Here is a 25,770-nt window from a genome sequence, read left to right as displayed (position 1 = left end):
TTTCCACAGAATGCTTCTTTCTCAGACTAGTGCAACCCAGTCCTGGACTACGGTTTGGCCCGTCACAATTATTACATAATCGCCTGACCGCAATTATTTGAGATAATCGCAATTACTTTTGCATAATCGTCATAATCTTTCATGTTGAAAGATGGCCATACATTTTCAAAAATTGCGTAAATAGTTGATCTACAAGCTCACAACACTGCTGTAAGCTTCTACTATTTCTGATATTTTGTACATTTTTTGGAAAGAAAAAACATTTTAATGAGTTAGTGATTTGTGATTACGAAGCCTAAAAGGCAAACAAAAATATGCAAAAGACACAATTAAATTGTTAATCTCAATTATTTGTGTGACAATTAATCATCAACTAAAATGTGTAAACATTGACAGTCAGGACAAATGCAGTTTCCATAGAATGTTGTTTTTTCCCCCAGGACAGAGAAGCCCACAAATCATATTTGTACTCAACAATAACAGCACAATTCCTTTCAGGATGACCCATGCCAAAAGACAGACTGGTCTGGTACGCAGACAGACAGACAGATTATACCTGCACGTCTTTGGCCACCGCCTCGGACTCAGAGTGAGTGGCCTGGCTCTCCGTCTCTTCCTCCTCCTCCTCTTCATCGTCTCCCTCCTCTATGGGGGTCCCGCTGGGCCCCGGGCTGGCCCGGTGGTCCTTGTCCTTTTTCCTCTTCTTGCCGCCCTTTTTCCTCCGTCCGTCGGAGGGCAGCTTGGACAGGGGCCGGTGGATGTGATGAGAGGAGTGACGATTGTCTGGGGGGAGGGTACAAAGTAAAAAAGACAGGAAAAACATTACTTCACAGTAAAATGGCATCACATCACCCCTGTACTCCACCGTTACTGTAGACGTAATTGTCAATATTTAGCGTTAGTCATCATAGCTTAGGTTATTATTTAGTTTGTAGGTGAAAAAAAAAAGGTAGTGGAATATTTTTCGTCGTGGTTGCCTTACACTCAATGTCCTCCTCATGGTAGTTGCGGTTGTCAGAGACCACAGCGCCGGGGTTGAGGATCTGCTGGAAGCGCTGGACGCCCAGGGCTTTGTTCAGGTCCCCATCGTCCTCCGAGTCCGGCCGCCGTGTCGGCCGCAAGGACGAGGCAGAAGACACCTCTGGCTGCAAAGATAATAATAAACACACACAATTTATATAGTGCTTTTCTAGGTATTCAAGGTCACTTTAAAAATAATTCACACAGGGCTTAAATCCTCACTATTTAAGCCCTCAGCCAATCAAATCATCGCTATGGGGTACGCACGACAAAGCTGGCTCATTTCCTGTTTACCATGTGATCACTACAGTATACACAAGAGTGAGGACGGCGTTGCTGAGATGAAATATATATATTTTGTTAATGTTTATATTAAAGGTATATTCAGTGATTTCACTCAAAGAACCTTAGGTTTCGTTTTTGGCTGTGGGACCCAGCCTTTCGTCCAATCAGGATAGAGAGTCAAAAACGAAACCTAAGGTTTTTTGACCCCCAGGGGTTAACTGGGGACAGGGAGGAACTCCTTATATGGCCAGCACACTCTATAGTAGGGAGGATTATCACAACAAAACAAAAAAATAAGTGATATTTGAATTAAGTGAAATCACTGAATATACCTTTAATGTCCCAGATTAAATAAGGTATTTTATATACACAATTACTACTACCTTTTTTGAACAGTACTAGGTAAAGTTAAGAGAAAGCATTTTGCATCTGTGATGCAGATGATTCACTGATCCAGTCAATCTATGAGTATGCCTTTCACCCAAAGGACCACTAGAGGGAGATCTTATCATAAAAGGAAATCTTGCCCATGGTCCAAGGACAAGATATACAAGAAGTCTTTCTCATGGCATGACTTCTTGAAAAACCATCTTTAATTGGAAACAATGGCCACGTGTTTTGGTCAGTTCCTCTTTTTTTCCCGGTGGTATGATGATATCACACCCGATCATGTGGTTTGATAGGAGATCTGTTTTCCTTCTGCGGGACACCGAAGAGCCCTGTTGTGCTCTGCTGTTGTGATAAGGGTAGCCTTAAAGGGGGCCGTGCAGGTGGCAAGTGGCAACAGTGATTTTGCGAGAGAAACAATATGAAAACAAGCCTAAAAGAAGAGACTAGGTCACGGCTAGCATATTTGCATATTAATCTGGAGGTCCTTGCCATGATAATGTTTACGAAACAACTGGTTTAAATATTAACAAGCACAAATAAGCAACTAAAATTCAGAAACAAGCCCCCCAAAAAACGCAACCCGGGCCGCAAGTACCTTACAGAAAAATGTCACAATGTCACCTTACAGAAAAATGCCATGTCACCGCCATGGCAGTAACATGGCAACATTGCTCTTGCTAACACACCAACACGATTACCCTGCGGTCACCTTGAGGGACGGCCGCCATTTTCCTTGGCTCCCCGAGGCTCCGGCATAGGAAGGGGGTCGCCGCGAGGAACGCATGGCGCCACAGTAAATTTGACACCCCCTTCTCATGCGGTCCAATACCGTCATCTATACATTGAATCCCTCATTTCCATCACCACGGGATGTTTCGATCCAAAAGAAATGATGCGACGATATGCAATTAGGGCTCGTCCCCACCTCAAGCTAAGCCGCCTGCCAATTCACCCTGCTGTGGAAAACACCACTTGTATTTCAAAGATAACTTGTGGTCTTATGTATACTAAAGCCGCTTATGAGTCCATAATCTACAGCAGTCCACAGACCTATACACTTATGCAGTGCCATATGGAATAAGGCAAGGGGCAGCTACTCAAGTTCTCATGTCATTGTCATTAATACAAAATACTACATGTCATCAACAAATACAAAACACTGCATATAGGCACAAAGGAGAAACAGTAGTGAATGGCACATCCCTTTTATGGGAAGTTGCATTTCCAGCCAGTAACTGTGCACAAAAGCTACTAACGTTTCTATGTTGAAACCATGATTGAATACAGTACAGTACACTGCACTACCAATTCAGAACTGTCTCATGTAACCACATGAGCATGAAGAATCTCAGCAGTGAACTACACTGTACATGCCACACACAGGTGTGAAAAGCACCACTGACTGAGTGTTATAGAAGAGCAGAGTCGACACAAAACCTTTTGCCTGTCAGACAGGCAGTGTTCATTTCGTTGACCAAAACTATGATGAAAAATGTTCATCGACTACCTTTTTTCCACTGACGAAAACAAAATGAAAACGTAGCTATGATGACTTAAATATACTGAAAATGTCATCAAAATAAATGTAAACTAGAAAATGTTAGGGTATCAAACAATACTAAAATAAAGCTGCAGGGATAGCAGAGTAGGGGGTTCACTCACATAATGCAGATGGGTGTCACTGTCACTGCATATTATTTACAACCAGAGTGGTCTGAAATGGTACTGCAGTCTGCTATTCCTTTCCAAAATCATTACAATTATGTTAAAACTAATGATCAGTTTGTCGAAGTCAAAACTCTAAAATAGACACACAGACAACCCAAGCTTTAATTATATCTCATCACCATCAACGCCTCTCCCCAATGTTTAATTAGAAGTTTACTTAGGAAACCCTGAAAAACCTATATCCACATTTTAATTAGAAGTTTAGGTATCCCTGAAAACACATGTCATCTCAAGGGCATGGATGCCCCGGAGAGCTGCTGTACTGAGTGTACTCTCTCTCTGGTAGCTTATGTTTTTGCAGAGGGCTCTCATTCATATGCAGGTTTCACAGTAAATCTCCACAGGTGGAGGAGGCATGCGAGGGATTCTCAAAAACAAGCGAAATAATTTTCCACTACCCAAAACCGCATGTGCAATAACAACAAGACCCGGGCAGAATGTTTGGCCAGAGCCATTGCGACAGCGGACAAAGGTGAGCCTGCAGTTACAAAAAGATGAAAAACAATGAATAACACTTCAACTAAATCTTGGCAAACAGTCAAGTATAATGCCCATATTTCCTACAGCTATTTTATGCCTCCTTCAGCAAGTGCTTTTTTTTGCTTACCTCACTCATGGTACAAAGTGATGGCAACGGAATCAATGGAATCGCGATCGGAGGCAAAAGGTATCCAAGCCGGCTACCACCATAGCAACACTGGAGTTTGGAATCTCCACGCCTCGATTAAGAACGGCGAGCGGGACATATCTTCCCTGTCTCGCTTATCAGACCCCTCGTGATGGTTTAATCAGAACCCTATCTCGCTGCCTGCCACCTTCGCCAATCTGCCCATTGTGGTGAGGGGCAGAACAAACAAGACTCTCTCGTTCAGCCTTTGAGGACAAATGGCTGCCTGAAAGGACATGCCGGTGTTTGAACAGCCGGGAACAATGACGGCAACATTGACATTGACATTAATCTCAAAAATGTTTTGCCACATGTTAAGCCTAAATATTGACCAAGGCACTGTTAGTTAAACAACCTTGGAGCACATTTACAATGCAGATGAATTGGCACCAACGCACCAGTATGCCGTTCTAGACACATTTTCCAGAGGTTATATGTGAAGAAACGGGGTTAAGTAACCATCCAGGACTATATTGTGCGAGTGTGTTGCATTTAAAGGTTTTCCATAAGATAGAAGAAAAAACACATCCGTCAGTTCTGGACCGACAAAATGCTTGTCGCAGTGATCCCTTCCCTGCTTAACAAAAATATTTAAAGGACAACTTCACCCTTTTTTCAACCCATCTTTATATAAATGGTCATCATCACTAATCATAAAATTGTCCAGTTGGTCCGTGTCTCCTAGGAGGGCTGGAAAGTTCAGAAACCTGTTTTTTTATTGTCCAGAGCACTCCTATGGAGACACAGACTGAGTAGGAAATAGTACCAATTAAATACCCACATGGGAAAGCCCCCATATATATGATGCCCAGGTCTCGTGACATCACATGACATCATCAGGGATGATCATAGTCAAAGTTAAGCCCATATATGGAGATCCCTGATGACATCAATATTGGCCAGCAACGCTACATCTGACCTCAAACCCTGGATATATGACAGATTCCATACGTTGATCCTTCCCCATCCATCCTTCCTCTTCGATATCTCCCTTTTCACTCATACCTGTCCATTCAAACTCTAGACAGGCCTGCCACAAAGTTATTAGTGCAGCCGGCGAAAACAGACCCACCTGTCCATTCAAACTCTAGACGGACTCTAGACCCATTGGCTTCCAAGGAACGCAATCAACGCATACGCCCTCAAGCGTCTTACTGGTATGAAGATAGGTTGAAAATTGCTGACATCATCCTTTAACTTATTAATAAAAATAAAAAAGTGTAATAGGAAAGTCCTCGAACAGCTTTGGGTTTCAGGTCAGGGTGGTTGGTAATCGAGTACAGGGAAAGGTATGTGGATGATACAGTTGAGCAATTAAAGTGTAAGACCACTTTGAGGTTTGGGTTGTGTAGTTACCTTGCCATGATGGAACTCCAAATGTGGAAATAAAAAATAAAAAAATCCAGTGATTAGAAATTGATAATTAAAAATATGACCCTCAATGACTTACATTGTACGCTAAAACAGCTCTCAAAGTCACTATTTAAGTACGTAAACAAACAAAGTTGATTCAGACAATATAGAGCATCACCAAAACTCATATGCTTTTATTTTTTCATAAAAATGTTAACTTCCTGTTGATTTTACGATTTGAAGATCTGGATCCACGGATCCAGTCCGGGTTTTCATGTTAATAAAATGGACAAATCAACAGGAAGTTAACATTTTTATGAAAAAATAAAACCACATGAGTTTGATGCTCTACTGTATATTGTCTGAATCAACTTTGTGTTTGTTTACGTACTAAAAGAGTGACTTTTAAGAGCTGTTTCAGCGTACAATGTAAGTAAGTCAATGAGGAGCATATTTTTAATTATCAATTTCTAATCACTGGAGCAATTCTTTTTTATTTCTTGTCCAGAGTTACATCATGGCAAGGCAAGTACTAAACTGCATGATCCAAACCTCAAAAAAGTGGTCTTACCCTTTAACGAGCAGAGATTCTCTCAAGGTAACCAAGTAAGTTAGTAAAAACAGAGAGATGTGCTGTGGTGAGCGGTGAGTCGCTTATCACCGCGACTCAGTGACGCCATGTTGTAGTTTTCCAAAACACTGCATTGAGTAAGTTACTAGGTTATCACCTAAAAACTGGATTATAAGCAAGCCTTTAGATTCTCAGCATTCAGATCTGCTCTGTCCAATATATTCTCAGCATTCAGTCTGCTCTGTCCTATTAGATTCTCAGCATTCATATCTGCTCTGTCCTATTAGATTCTCAGCATTCAGATCTGCTCCTTACCGTGGCATGTCAAAAGTGCAGCAATGTATGGAGCAACTTTGTATCTGATCAAAGCGTCCTCCTCAACACCGTCTCAACGTTCCATGCGGAACATACCGTGCGGAGAGTTTAGGACCCTCATCCGCTAGCTTCTTACAGCAAACAAGCTCAATGTTTGACTCTGGACAGTGAGTTTGACAGTGTGCACACCACGTCTTGTGACGGCATTCACCCAGCCTCCAGGTAAAATGGGGCGATCGAAATATTAGGTTCATAGATTCGGGATTTGCAGTGCGCCCCCCCATCCAGTTATTATACTGGCCCGGGGGCACAGTCCGCAGAAAGATAAAAGAAAGAAAAACAAAGAAGACTAGACTAGGACAACAAAAACTCAATTCAAGTCACACCGTCAGTCACAACAGGAAGGAGTAGTAGGTGGGTCTTAAAGCCATAGGGTGGGGGGCAGCTTTAATCCCCAAAGGGAGTTTGTTCCACAACTTGGGTGCCAACACAGCAACGGCACGTCCCACCCTTCCATATACTGTGTTAGAATGTGCAGTCTTATAGAATAAGGCTCCAATAATAATCAATCATGTCGGGTGATTCAAGGCAGCATGCTACCGAGGTCTGTCTACTTGTGCCCTTGAGGGAGGACATTGGGTACAAATTGCACTTCCCCATTTAGAATCATATTGATGGATTTAGGAAATTAAGACTGAAGAGAGAGACGGGGACGGGGGAAGAGAACATAATCTACCACATGGGGCTTAAGTGCTCCATCTATGAAATTGAAAACAGAAACGTGTTTACAAACAATTTCAAGAAGTGTGCTCTGTTGTGAGCCAACATGCATGTGCTGAGGGCACAGCAGGTCATGTATCCTACTGTATGCTACATATAGAGAGAGGGGCCGGAGTTATGGGTGTGTGTCGTATATACAGTAGGGCTCAAATGGCACACAGTCAGCACTTGGAACGGGAAGAGGAGACGGCGGCAGCGGATGAAGCAGAGCTCATGTAATATAGGAGCTGTTGGGGCTGATGGTCCACAAACCGCTGTGCGCCGGGGGACTATGTTAGTATGCACAGCTTGACTGAACAGAACAGAACATTATCATATTGTAAGGCAGGCGTAGGAGAGCTTTGGCACCGGTGCCAACATTGGTACAAAGGAGGGTGATGACTGGCACGCTGGCATAAGTATGAAGCCCAAACCACACCAAAGGGTTAGGAACAAAACGGTTTTTAAAGGTCAACCACACCAATGAAGTCATTGCAACTCAATGAAAATAAAATATTTGAAAATAATTTAGTAAAAATAAGTCTCTCACATATGTAAGGAAGATCTGATTCCAAACATCAGATTTCTTACTCAATGGGTGTGTCTTTTGGGTGAAGTAGAGCAGTGGTTCCCAAGGTGGGGTCCCGGGACCCATTAGGGTCCATTTGGTTCCATCTGTACACTCCGAGTTAAAATAACATTGGTTTTACAATATAAATTGGGGTCCCCGAGATAGAAATTCCATTAAATGGGGGTCTGTAGCCTATGCATGTTAAACTGGGAGTCCTTGAAATAAAACGGGTTGAGAATCACTGCTACAGCCGTAGAAATCTCTTATGGGGGTCCCTGGCATATCTCTTCAAATGGGGGTCCGGTAAATTAAATGTGGGGGTCCTTGACATGAAAACGTTTGGTAACCTCTGAAGTAGATGGTGGCAGAGTCACGTCAGAGCTGAAGGAAGTGGTATCAGCGTGGTTATTACAGACCCCTTGATTAGTTTTCAACTAATCTCTCTTTTCTCATTTCCAGAGATGGTGATTATGTGGATGTTCCATATTAGTCACAGTCTCACAGATACACACTAAACGGCACGATGTAACTTTTTTTAAATGAATACATTTGTATTTTGTCCAATACCAGGCATATAACTTATACAATTGAATTGGGGTGGTTGCATTTTGTCTCCCTGCTCTTCTATCGAGACATTTAGATTGTGTCAAAGGTCATAAATCCCACTCAAATTTGCAGTTGAAACATTTTTGTTTTCTTTGAAATACTGGTTTTACTTGAATCACAGTAGTACAATCCAAAGTAAAATTGTGGAATGTACCAACACCATCCATTTGATTAAAGGATGTGCAACACTGGTGTCTTTCAAAATTGGTGTGTGTGTGTGTAAATGTAATTTCCCCATCTCTTTTGTACATTGTGTTTGTATTTAACGACATGTATTATTGTGTTAATTTTGTATGCTACAGTATGTTCATGAATTGAAAACATGGGACCACACTGTAAACAAGTCCCCAGTTATTTTTTGTGTAGTCCTTTTAGCTTTAATGTCTGACTGTACCCCGTTTACATTTCCGACTAATAAAGTATTCAATAAAAAAAGAAAAACTAGGTGTGTACTGTATTTACAAATGGTTTGACCGAGGAGGTTTTAGGAGAGGCACACAGTGTTCTGTTCTCCTGCTCAGAGAGACCCTGTGGGCTCCAGGCTCCTGGCATCAGTAATCCAGGACACCTTAAGACAACACTGAAGTAATTATTACCTCAGTTCATGGGAACCCAATACTAGCGTGTCACAAGCCCACACATGAGCACATGCATGCCATCCACAGACACACAGGAACTGGACAGGACATTAACCAACAGCTAAGTTAATGTTAAGCGTTTATGTTTACACAAAGGAGCACATTCATTCAGAACGAGCTTGTAAAACCTACAACTGTCAGTCTAAAAAACAACAAATTGTGACATACAGCGAGATTGTTTGAAAGCCTCACTAACAATCAACAAGAGGGGAAGAGATATTCAATACCATTCAATACCAAGGGTCCAATGACCAAAACAACCATAGTTGGGATTCTTCCATTATGGTGAATCCTAACAATTGTTTTTTTTGTTCAACCGGTACAAACTCACCTTTGATGTGTATAGAAACTCCATCAAGTTCCATATAGGGTTTTGTTACTTCGACCCTGGTTAAATATAGGGTGAGGACTTTAGCTTTTCCTGGGTGAAAGATAAAAATATCAACCTAGACACGATGACCTGGTTTTTTTTTAGACCCTCAATGCGGTATGTTTCCCGTTTCACTTCAAGTTCTCCCTTGTCACATGACTAGGGAATCTCTTTAGCGGCAGGAAGAGGCTATCACACGGTTTCACAACTTCAGCCCATCCAAAAAACCAAACAGAGGATTATCTGAACTCTCCCTGCACTACACACACACACACACACACACACACATACATACAGAGAGACACACGCATGCACACAGTTATGGAGAATAATTAACTTTGGGAGAGGAAAAGCAAAGAGAACAGCCAACGACTGCTGAGGCGCTGTCACACAGCAAATAGTTGTATCTGCCATGAGTGTCTCCATGCCTAGGCTGTGTATGTTGGTACATCTACCATGCATATTCATATAGAAATATACCATGGGCCAATTCATAATTCTGGTTAAAATGAACGAAGAACATTAAGACCTGAGGCCGATTCTAATGCCTTCTAAATCAGTAGTTAAAAATAGCAGATGTACAAGCTCGCAGTGCGGCACGAAGTGACGTGCAGTGAGCTTGTATGTCTGCTATTTTTGAGAATAACTGTTCTAAATCAGTTTTACACCTAAATCAGTTAATAGTTTTCTGAAAAACTTACGTTGCTATATATCTATCTAAAATCTAAAATGATACAGATGCTTTCCCGGTTTTAATGGCATAAAATATGGCCACCCATCTCAATAAGAGACACTCCCAATAAAAACGGATAAATGATGTATCTTTATGGCAGCCGAGAAAGATAGAGAAATGACACGCCGATTGTGCAACTGAAATTAATGAAAGCATGACATGTCAAATGTTATGGGATCGTAAAATGCCAGGGTTAAATAAAGGTGCAGCATCTGCAGCGGATGATCAGATTTTGTTTTAAGGACACCGTTTTCTTTTACCTAAACAAAAAGGCCATCGGCAGGCTTAGCTTCTTGTATTGCATTACTGTAGCCACCAATTTGCATCGACTTCAGACCTTTCATAGAAACAGCATTTTGAATGTCTGTTCTAAGGGAAGGCGCTCTAAGAATGTCAAAGCGTTCCCACTTCATTTCCTGCACACAGTGTGTTTTGCAGAAGGAGTGGGTGGGGTATGGTTTCAGACAGGAGCGGCAGAGCCTTTCCCTCTTGGTTGTTTGTGTCCAGATAGCGTCCGTCCACCTCCCAGGAGTCAGCCAGCACCCCCGCGGGGGTCGTCTGGACGGCCGAGGGATTGCGCAACGACAGAGAAGATAGGATAGGAAGCTGCTGACTGGATGCTAGGGGGTAAATAAATGCAGACGTCAGGGAAAGCAGGCATTTCCTGACGCGGGTGAGCGGGGTGAAGTGAGCACAGTAGCTCTGTAGTGCTGCTTGTCGGTGTCTTCTTCAGAAGGTAGCGTAGATGTGGGACTGGATGGACACCAGTGAGGAAAACAACTACACTCTTTCGATCACCGTGCAATGTCAAACTAGTGCACGTTTAGACATGGGAAGCATCCATGTCATTTTAGATTTTAGTTATATAGCAACATATGTTTTTCAGAAAACTGTTAGGATTTCGAAAACATTCCTCATTCTTATCTCCTTATAACTTTGTTTTTCTTTGTAAATTAACGCCCTACTTGATCATACAACAGCATCACATAATCTAAAGTAGCAGATCTGCAACCTCGAGATCTTCTACTTTTGAATTTGAATCCTAAAAAGGAACAGATGCGGTTTCCACACGACAGTGACGACTTGTAGAATCGGTCTCAGGTTTAAATGGGTTAAAAGGACTTTATATTCCTTGTTGATCACGGAGCAGAAAATAGCAGATCTACAAACTGGGTATTAATCCGGCTTTAAGGGAACAGGAGAAGTGTCTCCATCTAGAAGTCTCTCAGGAGAAGTCTGTTTCTGAAATGTTTCTGTTTTGACTGTGCATAAACCAGACCCGTATTAATTTAACCGATCTATAAAAAGGTTAACAGTCTGTATTTGCCTCAGCAACATAATGGCGCCTCTAATATGATCTTACTGAGAGAGCCCTCTTGAGGGAGAGAAACAGTGCTTACTTTGGCCAGTGACACTGACCGTACCGCAGGCCAGCCAGCCACTGGGCCAGTTTACCACAAGGGATCGCAACAGCAGCAATGCAATTACAGTGTGTTCAATACCAAGTGTTCAAGCATGTTATTTTTGTATGCAAGCACTGGCAAGACCGACACACTGAAGAAGAAGGAGGAGAAGGATGCCTTTTCTGTTGTGCAACGTTTGATGTCCCCATGTGACTACTCCCAAGTTTAGAAACCGCAAGATTTCAAAATGTATATAGCAACCGTGTCGAGTTTACAGTTGAAACATTTTATTCCATATTACCTTTAGCATCACAATCATTTTAACCATTTATATGTTGGTTATTCAAAAATAGCAGGTCTACAAGCTCCCGCCGCACTGCAAGCTTGTTCTACATTTGAAAAACATTGAAAAGGATCAGAAAATGTGGAATAATTTTGATGGGGGTCTGGGAGTACAAAAGAAAAGTCAGATGGGGGGGGTCCTTTAGTTTGAGAACTACTGGTTTATGTTTCATTGTGTGCATGTAATCAGGGGTGCTTGGCTGCATGGCTAGACAATAGACAGTGACTAGATGTGTATGTGCCCTCCTCCTCTGACTGCAGAAAGAACAGCACAATCCAAAACATACACTCCCAATGCCAGGAGGAAGAAGTTAAAGAGCTGACGCAGAGGAAACCCAACAGCATACAGAGATATTGTGTGACGACGGTGGACAAATATGTGTGGCCATTAGGAAATCAGGTAAAGTGATGCACATAGAAACTAAAAAACAAAAAAAGACAGGAAGCGATTACTGTTAAAATATTTCGAAAATGCGCGCGTGCGCACACACACACACACACACACACACACACACACACACACACACACACACACACACACACACACACACACACACACACACACACACACACACACACACACACACACACACACACACACACACACACACACACACACACACACACACACACACACACACACACACACACACACACACACACACACACACACACACACACACACACACACACACACACACACACACACACACACACACACACACACACACACACACACACACACACACACACACACACACAATATTGGATGATTCAAGGGCAATGACGAATGCATTCTACAAACGTTTTCGTACCAAGGACCCGCAAATTGATAAGTATTTGGCCGCGGATACCCTCATCTAAAATAATTATTCAAGATAAAGATAAGCATGTTGGGCGGCACACAAGTTTTCTTTCCACGCTTGTTTGACCTTGTTGTTGGTTCTTAAGCAGGGAGGTTTGCTGGCGATGCCAGTTCATTCATGGCGGTTACAATTTTAGCTCATGCAGATTAGTTAGATGCCAAAAACCCTCTAGGGAAGATATGGCAGCTGAACAATCTGTACGATCTTACGCGATAAATATATCCATCAATATGTCAACGTCAGCATGAGAAACAAAAGTTTGACAGTTTTTAAACGGTCAATGTTGCCTCACATGGTTCATGTGATGAATGTTGGAGCATGCGTGCGTGTGTGTAGTACTTACACTCTGGGTGACCGATGAGACCAGGTTGGGGGAGTTGGGCTTGCTCATGGCTCACGCTGTTGAAGAGGTTGGTGAATGTTGGAACGTGTGGAAGAGGTGTGACTTTAGCCCTTCTCTTCCAACTGGGACTCAGGCAGCTTTTGCGGAACAGCATAACCTGGGGACAGAAGTTTATGGAACGCGAGTCTATAAGCAGTGGTTCTCAAACATATTTAGCTCAGTTTACCCCCATTAATACCTTTTTTATATAAACTTTATAGCACCTTTTATCATATTAAAACGGAATATGTAAATCTTTCCCCCAAAAGAAAACTGTGTGTGAAAATTAGAAGCCCTAATCGACAGTACTTCGACATAAAGCTTTGAAAAAGAGGGGCGAACAGTGTGCTCAAATAAGGGTGACATGTTAAGTACTGTAGATCAGGGGTTCTCAACATGGGGGTCGCGACCCCTCGGGGGGTCCAGAAATTTTCGGGGGTCCCCAGCCAAAAACGTTAAGAACCCCTGCTGTGGATCCTCCAACAATGATTTATAGATTTTAGCATTTCATGAAAGTTTCATGAAAGTTGTCGATATGGGCCCCAGAATTCTGAGAAAGAAACTACCACCAATCTGGTTTAATAGGAATTCTCGGCAAAGTAAAGAGTAAAGTATCACTTGCATAAAGAACGCAAGTCATATTTGTGTCTATGCAAGATCACAGAATGATTTGAGACAACAAACAAAAAAATCACACCCGTGATAGGTGCTTTTATCATCATGACGCAACATGTCGATTTGCTCAGAATGGCAATAGGACAAAAAACGACACTATAGCTGAATATAGGAGGGGCTAGCGCCACTCAAAACATGATTAATTCAGTGGCTACTATGACAGCTCTGACAAACGGTAAACAAAGAAAAGCATGTCTCCATTCATTACTATGACTATGGGGGCCTGCAGGCTGCAGCACTTCCTCACCGCCATCCAAGGTCATTAGCTACTGTAGTCAGATAAGAGCTAGATAACACAGTGCTGCTGTGGAGTGGACGCTTTGATAAGTGGCGGCACGTGCCTGCCTCGGTCTGAATGCAACAGAACATAATAGTTTAAGAGTTCAAGTAATTGTTCGGGATTTTCTATACTATGCGGTGATATGCAAGATTCATGTATTTGAGTAAATTCTCAAGACATTTTATTGTTCAGACAGACAGGCAGACTAGTAGATTGCTTCCTAATATTGTCTGCTTGACCTGAAACATGAAACACATGATATCTGCGAGGTCACTCACAATGACCATGTCATGTTTAAGGTCTCCGTTTAAATGAAGATGGGAAGGAGACAGGACATATTAGGATATTATTTGACATGGATGCTGAGGCTGGATGCTCCTATGATTGAAACACCTTGTGATTGGTGGGTAAGAATAGAATTATGTCTGCTTGATAGGGAAATAAATAGTATATACTGCAAGTTGCTTGAAACTGAATGAAGAATCTGCCGCCACCTGCTCTCACGCTTCTCAGTTTAGTCCTAGGCTAGAACTAATGTTGTAAATGTACTTTGTGCTGAATAAATAGTGCACATGCAGACTGGTCTGTCATCTTTGCTCAAAGTGCTCAATCAAAAGATGGATTTGGCTGAGAGCACAGGGGGGGGGGGGATGTTAGGGTTTATTGTCTTGCTTAGGGACACAGCCTGGGCCAAATGGTAACGGGTACGGTCGCCCCTATTCCATCTCGGCCCCGCCTTTTTTCTGCCGACCTCACACCGACCGCTTGGTGCGGCAGTTCTTGTATTCTTTGTTTTGTTTTAATGAGAATAAAAGTTAGACATACGTTTAGGGTTAGGCATAGTTTTACTGGGGTCAAGTTTAGAAATAGGGTTAGGTTTAGGCATAGTTTTACTGAGGTTAAGGTTAGGAATAACTAAGGTTAGGTTTAACCGTTTAAGCATAATTTACTTAGGTTACTTTAGGAATACCATGCCGCACAGTTCCGCCGGCTGTACGCCCGAGGCGAGTTGGTAAAGGGGCGAGTTGTTTTGGTAACAGGCCAAGGGTCAAACAAGAGGCCTTCTGAATTCCAGAGACTTCTCTCAACCATAGCTACCTCTGCATTAAGCAACCTCATTAGCTTAAGTTTTTCCATTGCAATGTAAACTAGAAAAAGTGCCCTTCCGGGCACAGGTCTCCACCAGGTTATCCACAGATCCGTGCAGTTAGAGGTAAAAACACTTTTCGGCCAGTTATAGCGCCACCTTGAGGCTGAGTTGAAATTGTTCATGTGGCATTTCGTCCTCGGCCTAGTGGGAATGTGGGTGCACAATTTCACGGAAATCACGCGATGTGTTCATGATTTGCAGCATTTTGTTTGAAACTGAGCACTCCTGTGAACTTTGGAAGCCAATCTTAACCAATCAGGATGGAGTCTGATAAATCTGAAAGACCCGTTTCGTTGAATGGCTCTAGAGAGACTGTGTACCAATTTGCGTGATGTTTGGACAAAATCTGTAGGTGTACTGTGCAAAAACTTGTTTTGCACAAAGCGGCCTCCTGGTGGCGCTATAACAGGCCGTTCTGGAAAGTTTGGGGCAGAGGTTCATCGTTGGCATCCAGGGAGTGTGTGTGCAAAATATGGCATCGACCGGGTTAACGGTGGCCGAGATTAGCTGTTCACGGACACACGGACGGACGGACACGCGGACGGACGGAGTGCAAAACATACTCTCCCCACATGCCTTCGGCCTGGTGGAGACAACAAAGGCAAAGCAGTGGTTGCAATCGATCAATGACACACTGCTAAATGCTTTGGTTGACCAATCAGAACAGAATATTCAACAAAAATTGTGTACATTTTCAGGATTCAAATTCAAAAGTGGCAACAGTAGCAGATATACAAGCTCAAAACAGAGCTTGTGGGTCTGCTATTTTTGATACTTGTGTGAAAACCCTGTAGTTCAGTGTACTATTATCAAGTAGCGCACAAATTTACGAAAAATCGGCCCCGACAGCAACAAGAGAGAAAGTATCAAACGTAGCTGATCTACAAGCTCGAAGCGCTTGCACAAAGCAATGCGTTTTGAGCTTGTAGATCTGCTACTTTTGCTGTAATTTGAATCCTGAAAAGTAACAGTTTTGGACATATGGGGTTTCCACCCGACAGACGATGTGGTGTAGTTGAAGAAGAATGTTATAATAAATCTATTAGGTCAAAATATTGTTATGACATGTCAGATGCTGAATCGTGAAACAAACATAGGCTTTTTCCTCCACATCCCTATGGTACCCAAGTGGGACATTTTTTTAATTCACCAGGCCTGGGTCTCTTTTATATGGGCGAGTGTCTTAGGAATAGCAGTGGTTTTCATTCAAACCTCGGCCAAAAAGCTAAGTAAAGGACTCCCTGCCTCCATCAATTACAGACTCTGAATGCCTTTTTCGGCGACACCACAAGAAATCATGCTCAGTCAAAGGCACTCTGACTCTCTTGGCAGCGGCTATCAAAGTCATGACAAGCCTCGCTGATGCCAGAGCATAATCATATCAATGACCTTGTTTACATCAGGGATTTGCTCAGATATAGTCCTGCTTTTAGTTAAAAGTACAGTCCGTCTATTGCCCCAAGAGATTACATGCTAGCTAGCTACACAGAGCTTTTGAGCGCCAGATGGTAGGGAAAGTTAGTTGATTGAGTGTGAGCAAAGACATGTAACGTGACTTTTTGACTTCTATGTTTTTATATATATATATATATATATATATATATATATATATATATATATATATACACACACACACACACACACACACACACACACACACCACACACCATATATGCCAAACTTGCAAAGCTGTACATCATGTCTTTCTCGATTACATTCATCAAATAAAATTATATAAAAAAAACACCCGTGTGAAGTGAGGGGCACGCTTATCATACATCACATTCCGTGCTCAGCCAATCAAATCATCACAAATGTCATTCTGGCCAATCATTTTTGCCGTCTTCACTTTTCTGCCCTCACTTTTATCTTCAATATAAACTTTGCTCAGCCAATCAAGTCATCGCTATGGGGTGATCAGCCAATGTTTGTGTTCACACAAATCCGGAAAGCTGGGCATAGGACGCCCCTCAAAAATATAAAAGACAAAAACTATATATATATATATATATATATGGGTTACTATATATGTTTGCTATGCAAAATAAATGAGTGAGATGAAGAAGTTGGGACAGTAGATGTAGAGAACTGACTCGCCACCACACAAGTCTAGGACCCATCCAAGAACTCCAAATCATTAACTAAATAATGCTATTGCAACACATTAACTAAATCATAAGTGTTACATAACACTTTTAGGTAAAGTTTTATCCCAACACATTAACCAAATCACAAGTGTAAATTAGTCAACTTAAGGTCAAACTCAAGAAGGGATGGGCAAACTTCCATAAACCTTGGCGAGAATGACCATTAGACTGATTATTAACATTTGGGTAAAAAATGTCAAAAGGATACCATCAAGGACAAAAAATTATATAATATTCCATATCTCAGGAATGCAGTGTTTGTACCTCCCCAGTGCCTTTTTTTTATGTGACATTTTCTCATTAACTGAACCAACTCTCAGGGGAGTACTTTCGTGACCTACAATGAATTAAAACACACTATCTATCTATCTATCTATACACACACACACACACACTCTAATTTTCTACCTTTGAGCTGCCACCATCTTGATAAAGATGCTCCAAAAAACACTTTGAACACATAACCCACATTCCACAACATTTATTCCATTGTCTTTCCACACATAAATGGCTACATTTATGGCTCAATCGGCTCAATAACAAATCATGGGACGGTTTTCAAGCAGATTGTCATGGATCAAAAGGCGCAAATACTTTGGCGTAAGCTCAACAGGTAATTAAACAATCCCGGCAGTCACAGTATCTTGTCATTTATACTATAACTCGTGGAATGTGTTAACTGGCCTGGGTGTGTGTGTGTTCACAGCATACTTTCTCAGTAAATCTAGACCCCACCGCTGTGGGTGAGGGAAGGAGGGAGGGCAGAGAGGCAGCGATGGGCTAAGGTTACAGAACACCAGGATCCTCGACAGCAGAGCCATGGGAACTGGGTTAGATACCTCGGTACACATGATTTGTAATAACATGCATAGGGGATAACAATAATGATCTGAACGAAAACCGTTTGGAATAGCGATCTTGCATCGGTCAAAATGATGAAAAAGACCTATGTATTCTAAAGATCTAACGTATCTAATGCCAATCATCTAATGCTTTTTAACCACATAAGCCCTATACTTAGTTGATCGGAGTCCCCAAGGTCCCTATACAGTACAACTTGTTTTCCCTCTATACTAATTATCTTCGTTGAACATATACGATGCACAAGCTCACAATGTGTCACATTGCAATGTGTTGAACTTGTGGATATGGTATTTTTGCTGAAGGTTTCCCCAAAGAATATAGCTAGTAAGGTTGAAGTCGTTAACTGGTTCAGACCGTACAACGTGTGGGCACTTCATAAGCAATCCAACAGACTGTTGCTAGGACGCATTTTCAATTATATCAAACGAGAGAAGAATATTCTTAATTTTTTCCTTTTTTTTAAAGTTGGCCTCCAAGGCCACCATACTCTTCGCTCATCCGCGGTCCAGTTCACCTCTTAGTTTACCGCTGCAGAAATAATGCCTCATATCTCCTAATCTAGGGAGCACGCCGTGGTTTTGATCAGATGGATATACTAAGCTCTTCATTTCTGACTTCTCACCTGCCTCTCGTTCAAAATATGAACGTGAGGGATTATTCAGCGATAATATTGAAACGAGAGAAAGCACGCTAAAATATGTCTCCGTTTTTTTCCGGAACGGAAGGGGGGGGGGGGGGGGGGGTTTACAGAGTAAAATCTTCCAGGCGCCCCGAGCTTCCATTCTGAAGCACCAATTGTGTTCATGGTTTATTAACAAGAGGGAAGTAATAGCTTATAAATTTGGCATGACCAACAGGAAATAGTCAAATGCTTCCATTACAAAATAACCTGACGTCAAGATGGTCAGTTACCCTCCTAGGATATAGCTACATAATTCTGTATTCATGTGGGAGGAACTCTTGAAAACAGGAAGGCGGTAATGGCCTGTCAACACAATCGGTCATAAATAGAACCGGTGTTCAATGTGATATTCTTTAGGTCCATAATGTGAAATCAATGAGCCATGTCTCACCACAGGACTGGGTATAGATCTCAACATCTATCACCACTGGTGGAAAAAGTACTCAAAAAGTATAATACTATCATGTAGAAATACGACTGGAAGTGACCAACCTAGTTTAATTGGACACAGTGCACAATAAATGAAAGATGAGCAGTGGTTTAAAAAGTACATTGTTTTTACTTAAATAAAAGTATTGACACAAGGTAGAAATACTCTGCTACAAGTGAAAGTCTGGTATTCAAAAGTACAGAAGTATTTGGCATCAAAAAAATAAAAATACCAAGAGTTAAAGTACTCATTATGCAGAATTTCCCATTTCACAATTTGTTTATGCGTGAAATTTATTTTAAAAATAGCCCATCTACAAGTTCACAACACGAACACTGAAGTCTGTTTTGTAATTTGTAATAAATGAAAATCTGCAAATAAATGTATGAGTAAAAATATTGAAATTTGAAAAACATTGTTTAATGTCGTTTAAGGCAATTTAATATCATGACTTTTCCGTTTGGATGAATGGGCTGTCAAGGCCAGAAAGTAGTTTTTAGCCACTCAGTAGGCATTCCTGCATAACTTCCTGGTTTGATGATGTCACGCGCATACCCTCTATTCAGCTAGTCACATTCACAGCACAAGCGGCAGCCACCAGTCATCTCCATGTTCCTCCTTGAAAAGAGACTATACTTCTAAGAACATGAAATCCACCCATGTAACATGAGTACGGAAAACAGACTGTAGCAAACAAACCATGAACCAACATGTTTTTGCTTTTGACACAGATATTGATAATCATGAGATGCAGAAGACCCAATACTCATGCACATTTCTGTTTATACTCAGACTCAGAATGCCTAGAACTACAGAATAGTAAATCAGAATTGCTGCTGCATAATATCCGCCGGCCTCCAAGGAACAAGCGCCTCTATTTAAAGCGCAAATAACTGATTACATTTCATAATCCAGCTGTGGCTTGCAGGGTATGACCTCCACTTTACAGCCTCACAGGACGATCTGCAGGGATAGTAGCAAAATAACACCTTTTCTTCTTAGAGTGCATCTTATCTGACGCAGTCTTTAATCTTTACCGATTAAAGCCATTAAGAGGCTGATTCTACAAATGCATTCTATTTTCAGTAGTTCTCACACTAAAGATTTTTCTAAAATGTTCAAAAACAGACAAACTTGAATATATGGCAGCCGCTGATGGATTACTTGCCCAGGGATCTATCTACTGTGATTTATAAAGGAAGTGATTCACTGGATTGGAGAGCCCCAGCTGTGCTCTTGCAATTTGCCTTCAGATGTGCCCATGTGTGTAATGTTATATATATATATATATATTAATGCTGGGCCGTTATCGGCGTTAACGTGCTGCGTTAACGCGAGAATATTATCGCGCGTCAAAGAAATTATCGCCATTAATCTATTCTCAAAGTTGGGTCTGGGAGCTGGGTCTGCATTGACTGCATAAAGCGAGCAAACTAGGAATTTCACGTTTCAAATTGCCATTCGAATGGAGCTTTTATCATTTATTATCCCAGTTCATTCTGTTGGCAAGATTTAAAAATAATAAGCCCCGACTGCCTGCGGAGTTTATTTCTCCTGCCTTCTGTGTGATTTATCCACTATACATTCTGCGTCTACTACATCCTGTAGTTCACTTAAGAAATAAAAGTATTGTTACAAGCAGCTTTTATTTTGAAGAGGAAGAGGAAGTTGTTTCAGGTTGTAGCCAGCTACCATGACAGTCTTGAGTCTACCGGTGCGGGTGGCAGTGGAATAATAACAACAACATGCTTTTAGCCAAAGTTCATAAAAACCGCATGCGTCTATGACTTAAACAATGTAGGCTAAACACTTTGGAATTACGTTAAACATGGTATATCCTCCGTGGCGGCGTCATTGTGAGTACTAGTTAATTAATTGTTAAATTTCATAGTATCATTCATCATCAACAGGCTGTTGTTTGATGCCCCCCAAAATGAACAGGTTACAGCCTAAGGATTCTCATTCTGTCACTGCCTGCAAGGATGGCCGCCGTGCCATTTCTTATAAATTATCTAATTCATATGTGGTTCGTCGTGGGTCCACTCCACGTGGAGTTGTTATTGTTCATGTGCCACGGTGCGCGCCGTGGAGAAGGCATTAGGAGCGCAGCGCAACAGCCTAATAGTATGGCATATTATTGTCTGTACTCTCTGCACTCTCTTTCTGTCCAGTCCTACGTGTATAGGCTGGCGATTGTGGCGACTTTAATTTGGTTAATAGGCTAAAGAGAGAGCTGTAAAGGGGATATTGTCTATGGTCAGTTCATGGTGTGTATCATTCTCGTTTTTAACCGGGCCGTGGCCCGTGATAATGCGTCGCAATGACGGTAGGCAGTAGCCTAATAATACAATGTAACCAACTTGCGCAAGCATTAAAAAATGGGTTGTTATTCTGTGTATTATTATAGGCTAAATATGAGCTAAAATAAACAATGTAAATATTCGAATATTTCCGAATATTACAAATAATGAAGCAATGAAATTCGAATTGGATTATAGAGGTGAACTGACAGCACTAATGTGAACAAGCTGGTGTGTCTGAGTGACTGGTGGAAGAAGGAGAGGTAGAGGTTGGACTCAAATCATGTCACAAAGCTACTGACTGTAAACAGTTCTTCATCACCTCTAGGTTTACAGTTTAATTAATGTCATATCCCAGAAAAGGGGGTACTTTGTTCTTGCACCCACTGTTTCAAATTGCCTGTATGGTAACGTGTTTATGGTTATTCGTGTTTAACTGAATAAACAATGTATAACACACGTACATCGTATTGAACATTATTATTATATTTTCATTACCAATTATGATAGGGCTCCTGGTCTAATGGGCCACGTGGCCCGTTCAAGGATTTACTTCTGGTCATTATTTAGGTAGCGCACACATATTTTCAATGCTTTCGGCAGAGTTCAAATGAGCCATTTTAATCTAGATTAATCTAGATTAACTCCAGAATTGCAGTGAGATTAATCTAGATTAAAAAAATTAATCTATGCCCACCACTAATATATATATATATATATAACATTACAAAATATAAATAAAAGTGTGTGTGTGTGTGTGTGTGTATATATATATATATATATATATATATATATATATATATATATATACACACACACACACACACACACACACACACACACTTTTATTTATATTTTTTCCCCCTACTGAATAACTGACTGTATTGCGTATGTGCTGCTCGCCATTTTCTTGTTTTCTTTTTTGTTTTGTTTCTGTGCTTTTTCTTTTTCTTTTATCTGTTTTATTGTATTGTGCTTATAATTTATACCTTTCTAGTTTGTCTCACTTTATCTATACATTTGATTCATCTTTATGTGAAAACATAAAAATTCAATAAAAAGTTATAAAAAAAAAAAACAGACAAGCTTGTATAACTGCTATTTTTGAATAGCCAATGCGAAAATGACAGATTCTTTTTCGATTTTCACTCCACGGGGTGCATATCTCCACCAGGCCGGGTGGCCTATCCAGGGCTGCGTAAGTCGTGGGTTTGCAGTAATCAGGTACAACTGATCAGGTAAAACATTTGTGAAAAGTTGAAGTGAAAGTGCTTTTGGAAGTGCACTATTAGAGAAGTCCCGAAACATGCACTTTCAATTTATGGTTGATTGGATGTTGCTTTCATGATATACTACATTTACTGTTTAAAAATAACCACTGATTTTGGAGTAAGTAGTACCGAATATGAAGGGCAAAAAAATCTAAAACAAAAAGCAGTTTGAGAAATATTTTTGTCAAATGAACATAATTTTGTCTGCCAAAAATGTAAATTGGGCTAGTATAGCGCCACCATGAGGCCAGTTTGAAAGAATCTGGGGTTGATTGAGTCCTTGGCCTACTGGCAGGTTGCACAAGAAGTTTGATGCTGATCGATTTGGTCTGTATTCACAGACAGACGTGAAAACAAACTCTGTCCCCCGCCTGGTGGAGATAAAGAATGGCTTGTAATCGTTTTGATATCTGTGTGAGCTGGTGAGATAAAGTAAGAGGGATAGATAAGCTGATCGTCAGTCTAATATTCTGCCATTGTATGGAATGCATGTTTTTCTTCTTTTTTTTTTTACTTTCCATCACAAACTTGCATTACATCTACCGTAGATTCCCTGCAACAAAAAGTAGTGTACCATCTTTTCTAACATTTGATGAAAATGAAATGGAGCCGACATGCTGCCCTCGCTTCCAGACAATGTAATACAACACAATAAGTTCACGCACTGTTGTGTGTTTAAGATCAGTTAAGGCACATTTTCAGTTAACTTTTACACAGGAAACCTGCAACAGATCGAGCCGAGTCAGCTAAAAGTGATATTCCACCGCAATAATGGAAAACCCACATGCCAAACAATGGTCTGAGCCATTTCTGGGGACTGCCCAGTCATTTATTAAATGTATAGCAAGTTTGTTTAATTTATTTATGCTGTGAATAAAAAAAATCTTCGTACTTTGTATCGTTTGTCATTTTCCCTCTTTTTTTATATAGTTTTTAGACTTATGTACCAGTGTCTGTACTTTGCAGGTCATGTTTGTCTGTGTAAGAAAAAGGACACAGCTCTTAACATAATAATACAAATTCTAAGTCAGCATTAGTTTACTGCAATCCAATCCCTAAGACGTTAAATATAGACTAGTTGTGTGCTCATCGATGCCATAGTGGTTAAGACACTGGCCTCCAGGACCACATGTACTGTCCTGTACTGGCTGAGAATCAAAACCCTACTACGGAGAGAGACCTTCCTCCCACAGCCTCTGCTGCTTACCTTGCTTATAGGAACCATTAATTAATGCGTAATTGATGGCACACAACGGAAACGAATGACACAGGGGGGGGGAAATGACAATTTCAAAGAATTGAGAAGTAAAAGAAAAAGTACTTGTTTACATGGCATGGTGCTCAGCCAGAGTCAGCCTAGGGATCGGCTGAGCCACCGCATCCGGGCCGGATTTCAATCGGCCAGTTTGGCATTGAAGCAGAGACCACGGAATGCATGCGATATTATACAACTTCTATCAGAAAGTCCAACTTTAAGAACAGACCGATAAAACATAACTGTCTGCGAATGAAAATGCCTCTCCTGAAATGGACATTGGAATATAATTTCTAAACCACCACAGCAGCCACACAGACAGACCCGTACTTTGAAAAAAGTACGAAAAAAAAAAGAAAAACACAGGACACTGAAAGGGACGGAAGGACTGTTTCAACTAGAACTAGGTTAGGCTTATAAAAAGGCAGCCAGACAAATGAGTGATTTATCTTTCGTGTCGAGCACTGCCGAATTTGTACTGAATGAAATGTCCAAGGTGGTCGTTTTGTTTTTCTGTTCCTTCTTAAACGCTCATTTAATTTGCACTACAGCCTTATTTTGTGGCCTTGGAGGTTTTTTATTTGTATTTACTTAAAATGATGTGATACAGCATTCCGCACTGTGTACGATTAAAAGAATGGATACCACTATCGCCAATTTGATATAATTACAAGGTTCAATGTGAATAACAAACTTGAATCAAGGGCTGACTAGAAGAAAAAAGAAATAGATTTATAAGAATTTGGCTGAACAGTGAGTGGTTTAAAAGAAAACAGACGTCAGTCGCTATAACGGTCCATCTTGAATTGCACGCAGCACTTACTAAAACCCTCCATCAACTCTAAAGGCTCTAAATTGGTATTTTATACGACACTGACGAAGGACTCCTGGGCCATTGAAATGCTAGTCGGCAAACCCAACCAAAGTAAATTCAAAGGGCTTTACTGGCATGAGAGAACCTACGTTTGCCAAAGCAAACATTATTTAAACCCAAATAAATCTAAACTACAAGATAATACACATAATAAAATAAAGATCTGTAACAAGAAAGCTTTTCCAGTGCGCAACTTTAAATATTCGCAGGTCATTGAAGATTATGCCGAGGTCACCTCTCCTTCTCAGCTGAACTCAATTGTTTTCTTAATTGTTTTCCTTTTCAAGATCCTACAATAGCGTAAACACCTGAGCAAACAACTCCCTGATGTGTGATAAGCCTTCACACAATACGATTTGTATAGGCATTTCCCAGTAACACTAACCCAGATCATCAAACCATTCAAATTATTCAATTAAATAAACACATTGTCAGTTTATATAATTGACGAGACAAATATTTAAACGGAGATAGGTTGGAGGTGAGGGGTGAAGATGACAAACCTGGCCGGTGAAATGTCAATTAATGTCGAACACAAAAATAATGTAAGCGTTAACTTTTTACTGTACCTTTGTGTGCTCAATGCCGAGGAAGCTCCGATGACATGGCAGAGGTGTTCTGAAGGCTGAAGTACGGAGAGACCAGGACCTGGTCAGATAGTGCAACACAAACAAACAAAAAGAAAAGAAAGAAAGAAGAGAAAAGCGTTTAGAGATATTATGTACTGCAGTGCTGAATGTAGTCGAAGAGTCTCTCTAGGGGCCAGCCAATAAGGGCTCTCTCCTTCTCAGGCCAACATGCAGTCAGACTGATAACAACAGCCTTCCTTCTCAGGATTATGTT

General features: G+C 41.1%; 2 protein-coding genes across 4 annotated transcripts in view; one reads left to right on the top strand and one right to left on the bottom strand.

Moving 5' to 3' along the window:
• The window catches only part of chpf2 (chondroitin polymerizing factor 2), a 131,243-nt gene that overhangs the window by 884 nt on the left and 104,589 nt on the right, over positions 1 to 25,770 (top strand). The gene's annotated exons all lie outside the window — the stretch shown is intronic.
• The window catches only part of slc4a2b (solute carrier family 4 member 2b), a 72,037-nt gene that overhangs the window by 30,975 nt on the left and 15,292 nt on the right, over positions 1 to 25,770 (bottom strand). For 2 of the 3 annotated variants that reach the window (XM_083778118.1, XM_083778119.1), the window contains exons 1-4: positions 25,497 to 25,708; positions 12,961 to 13,117; positions 983 to 1,145; positions 557 to 783 (exon numbers count right to left, since the gene is read on the bottom strand). In XM_083778118.1, coding sequence (XP_083634244.1) covers positions 557 to 783; positions 983 to 1,145; positions 12,961 to 13,008 — 438 coding nt within the window. In that variant the 5' untranslated portion in view covers positions 13,009 to 13,117; positions 25,497 to 25,708. Of the gene's footprint in view, positions 1 to 556; positions 784 to 982; positions 1,146 to 12,960; positions 13,118 to 25,496; positions 25,709 to 25,770 lie in introns of those variants that run through there. The other variant, XM_083778117.1, reaches the window with a different exon arrangement.

Source organism: Protomyctophum parallelum (assembly GCF_964188405.1).
Source record: "Protomyctophum parallelum genome assembly, chromosome: 12".
In the NCBI taxonomy this organism is placed as follows: Eukaryota; Metazoa; Chordata; class Actinopteri; order Myctophiformes; family Myctophidae; genus Protomyctophum; species Protomyctophum parallelum.
The sequence above is the reverse complement of the archived record's forward strand: the minus strand, read 5'-3'. Positions and strand labels throughout refer to the sequence as shown.